Here is a 4,238-nt window from a genome sequence, read left to right as displayed (position 1 = left end):
CAAATCTTCAGCAACAGAATTCTTTGCTTCCAAAGAAAACCTAACAGAACCTCATTATGAAAAACCTGATGGCCAGGCACAGTGGCTCATGCCTGTAATCACAACACTTTAAAAGGCTGAGGCAGGCAGATTGCTTGAGGTCAGGGGTTCCAGACCAGCCTGGGCAACATAGTGAGACCTCATCTCTACTAAAACTAAAGACAAAAAAATTAGCTGGGTATGGTAGAGCACGCCTGTAGTCCCAGCTACCTCAGGAGTCTGAGGTGAGAGGATCTCTTAAGTCCAAGAGGTCGAGGCTGCAGTGAGCCAAGATCACACCAGTCACTGCATTCCAGCCTGGGAGACAGAGCAAGACTCTGTCTCACAAAAAGAAAGAAAAAAGAAGCTGAGCATGGTGGCTCATGCCTGTAATCCCAGCACTTTGGGAGGCCGAGGGGGGCGGATTACGAGGTCAGGAGTTCGAGACCAGCCTGACCGACCTCGTGAAACCCTGTCTCTACTAAAAATGCAAAAATCAGCTGTTGGGTGGGGGTGGTGGTGGGCACCTGTAATCCTAGCTACTCAGGAGGCTGAGGCAGGAGAATCACTTGAATCCAGGAGGCGGAGGTTGCAGTGAGCCGAGATCATGCCATTGCACTCCAGCCTGGGTGACAGAGCAAGACTCTGTCTCAAAAAAAGAAAGAAAGAAAGAAAAGAAAAGAAAAACTTAAAAGCAGTATAGTGTTTTATTAATACAAATGTATTCTGACAAGAGAAAAATTTTATCATTTTCTTATCAAGGAATGATAAAAATGGTAAATCAAAAAACGATTTATCAAGCCAATCAGAACAGTGATGCTAAAATAATACAAAAATAGTGAACCCAGGGAACAGGTGACCATTTACATTTTGTTTGTCTGAGATTCCAGTTTAGTTCTATATTATGTTTTCCCCAAACTTGATTCACCCTGATACATAATTGCTAATGGTGACAGTTTAATTTTTCTTAACTGCTTCATTATAATCACAGGATATTCCCTCAATTAAGCAAAAATGACAGGAGAACCTTTCCTCTGAGGGCGGCACAAAAAAACAGTGTGATCTGGCCGGGCACGGTGGCTCACGCTTGTAATCTCAGCACTTTGGGAGGCTGAGGTGGGCGGATCACCTGAGCTCAGGAGTTCGAGACCAGCCTGACCAACATAGAGAAACCCTGTCTCTACTAAAAACACAAAAAAATTAGCCGGGCATGGTGGTGCGTGCCTGTGATCCCAGGTGCTCAGGAGGCTGAGGCAGGAGTATTACTTGAACCCGGAGACAGAGGTTGCGGTGAGCCGAGATTGTGCCACTGCACTCCAGCCTGGGCAACAAAAGTGAATGCCGTCTCAAAAAAACCACCAGTGTGACCTGGCCAAATGCTGCATGTGCCTCAGTCTCCAAAGTGAAAGCATGTGGTCTGTAACACAGCTGAATGTCTGTTCTTTTGGTATTACTATTTAAAAGTTTCACTTTTTGTTTTTGTTTTTTGAGACAGGGTCTCACTCTGTTGCCCAGGCTGGAGTACAGTGCGGCGATCTCGGCTCACTGCAACCTCTGCCTCCCTGGCCCAAGCGATCCTCCCACTTCAGCCTCCCAAGTAGCTGGGAATACAGGTGCATGCCACTATGCCCAGATAATTTTTGTATTTTTTGTAGACATAGGGTTTCGCCATGTTGCCCAGGCTGGTCTCAAACTCGTGGGCTCAATCGATCTGCCCTCCTCAGCTTCCCAAAGTGCTGAGACTACCATGCCTGGCCTAAAAAGTTCACTTTAAATAACAAGTCTTGGGCAGAGCACAGTGGCTCACATCTGTAATCCCAGCACTCTGGGAGGCTGAGGGGAGGATCGCTTGAGCAAAAGAGTTCAAGACTAGCTTGGGAAACATGGCGAACTCCCGTTTCTACAAAAAATACAATAAAATTCGCTGGACGTGATGGCAGAAGCCTGTAGTCCCAGCTATTCTGAAGGCTGAGGAGGGCAGATCACTTGAGGTCAGGAGTTCGATACCAGCCTGGCCAACGTGGTAAAACCCCATCTCTACTAAAAATGAAAAAATTAGCCAGGCATGGTGGTGTGCGCCTATAGTCCTAGCTGCTTGGGAGGCTGAGGCAGGAGGATCACTTGAACCCAGGAGGCAGAGGCTGCAGTGAGCCGAGATCCCACCGCTGCACTCCAGCAGAGTGAAAGTGTCTCAAAAAAAAAAAAAAAATTGCAGACTCATCAGCAGATAGAGGCCTGGAACCACATGGTTCGGTCCCGTGCCTCTGGGCCTGTGTGGGAACAGCCCCACCCTTAAGCTGGGCCCTTCTCCCCTTTGCAGACAAGATGCAACGACTGTGTGTGTATGCGCTGATCTTTGCGCTGGCTCTGGCCACCTTCTCGGAAGCTTCCTGGAAGCCCCACACCCAGCGGCCAGATGCCCCCTTAGGTACAGGGGCCAACAGGGACCTGGAGCAACACTGGCTGGAACAGCAGGGCCCAGCCTCTCATCACCGAAGGCAGCTGGGACCCCAGGGTCCCCCACACCTGGTGGCAGGTAGGAGCTGCTGACCGCCCTGCTTGCCTCACTCGGCCAGGTTTAGCCAAGGTCTCCCCATACTGGCCCCGACCTTGGTTGCTGGAGGATAGGCACCTTCCCCCATTCTCGCCTCTCTCACCTCCTCAGACCTGTCCAAGAAGAAGGGCCCACGGGTGGAGGAAGAAGAAGAAGCCTACGGATGGATGGACTTCGGCCGGCGCAGTGCCGATGACGAGAACCAACGGCCCTAGAGCCAAGCTGCAGAGCCCAGCCACCTCCCACCCCACCCCAGCCCTGTCCCTGAAAAACAAATCAAAAATAAACCAGTTTCCAGTGGTTCCACGGACTGTGTCAGTGCTGCAGGGAAGAGGAGGGGGACTCATCTGGGGGTGAGGCTGCAGCAGGGAGGAGGGCCGAGTGCCTGTTAGGGGCGGGGACCCTTACTCTGGCTGATTCTCCTTGGGTCCCCTAGAGCCCCACACTGAACAAAAATCTACAGGTGTGGGTGGAATAATAGAGGGTAGGGTTCAGAGACACAGTAACCTTTTTTTTTTTTCTTTTTTTTTTTTTGAGGCAGAGTTTCACTCTTGTTACCCAGACTGGAGTACAATGGTGAGATCTCAGCTTCCTACAACCTCTGCCTCCCAGGTTCAAGTGATCCTCCTGCCTCAGCCTCCCCAGTAGCTAGGATTACAGGTGCCCGCCAACACGCCCTGCTAATTTTTTGTATTTTTAGTGGAGATGGGGTTCCACCATGTTGGCCAGGCTGGTCTCAAACACCTGACCTCAGGTGATCTGCCCGCCCAAGCCTCCCAAAGTGCTGGGATTACAGGAGTGAGCCACTGCACCCAGCCTCAGAAATAGCTTTGTGAAAGATCAATCAGGCTGTGTCACTCTCAGTTTTAACCTTCCAATGTTTCCCATTGCACTTAGAATACGACCTGAACTCCCTGCCACAGCCCTGAAAGCTAGCCCTGAGGTTCCCCTCCACTCTGCCTCACATGGCTTCCTCCCCTTCCTCCTGGTGTCCTTTCCCTTACACAGACATGCCTCTCCTGCTCAGAGCCTCCGACCTTGCTACTCCCTGTGCCTGCAACGCTCTTCCCCAGGCACGAATACGGCGGGCTCCCCTTTCCTCCTTAGCTCTTGGGCGAAATGCCTCTTCCTGAGAGACCGACCCTTTCTGCTCCTCACCCTTCACACATAGAGCCAGTTATTCTCTACCACAGGGCCAAATAAAAAGAAAACAATCAAGCTTTTTAAAGGATTAATGCTAGTTTTATTCCAAGTCTTCCTGAGGACTACAGATTGAGGCCTCCAGTCCAGGAGCAGGCTGTGGCAGTGTTTCGGTCCCCTGCTGATATATAGCTGGGGGCTGACAGGGGAGGTTCCACATGTGCACAATCCCGGCAGACTTGCTCAGAATTATGTGAGAGCAGAATCACAGCAAGGTTTGGGTGTCAGAGTACATCTGGCCACTCCTAGATCACAGAGGCATCATCACTAAGTCCATCAGATGTCATCTTGGAAATGTTACGTGTCGGAAAAGGCAGGGACTAGGAATCGTTTCTCTTTTAAGAAATGTGAAGACTCTGCCGGGTACGGTGGCTCAAGCCTGTAATCCCAGCACTGTGGGAGGCCGAGGCGGGTGGATCACGAGGTCAAGAGATCAAGACCATCCTGGTCAACATGGTGAAACCCC

General features: G+C 50.7%; 1 protein-coding gene across 1 annotated transcript; it reads left to right on the top strand.

Annotated features, from left to right (window-relative positions):
* Nucleotides 1-2,293: 2,293 nt before the first annotated feature.
* GAST (gastrin) lies at nt 2,294-2,876 on the top strand. The gene is made up of 2 exons (XM_017509454.2): nt 2,294-2,554; nt 2,684-2,876. Exons 1-2 carry the CDS (start codon nt 2,344-2,346, stop codon nt 2,785-2,787), a joined length of 315 nt encoding a protein of 104 aa, XP_017364943.1. The 5' UTR covers nt 2,294-2,343; the 3' UTR covers nt 2,788-2,876.
* The last annotated feature ends 1,362 nt before the right edge of the window (nt 2,877-4,238 follow it).

The sequence above is a fragment of the Cebus imitator genome, unplaced genomic scaffold (genome assembly GCF_001604975.1).
Source record: "Cebus imitator isolate Cc_AM_T3 unplaced genomic scaffold, Cebus_imitator-1.0 Scaffold415, whole genome shotgun sequence".
Taxonomy (NCBI): domain Eukaryota; kingdom Metazoa; phylum Chordata; class Mammalia; order Primates; family Cebidae; genus Cebus; species Cebus imitator.
This window is presented reverse-complemented; position numbering and strand designations above follow the sequence as displayed.

Coding starts and splice junctions, on each gene's coding strand:
- GAST (XM_017509454.2), top strand. CDS start 2,344: ATGCAACGACTGTGTGTGTATGCGCTGATCTTTGCGCTGGCTCTGGCC. Junction 2,555..2,683: donor TCCCCCACACCTGGTGGCAG/GTAGGAGCTGCT, acceptor TCACCTCCTCAG/ACCTGTCCAAGAAGAAGGGC.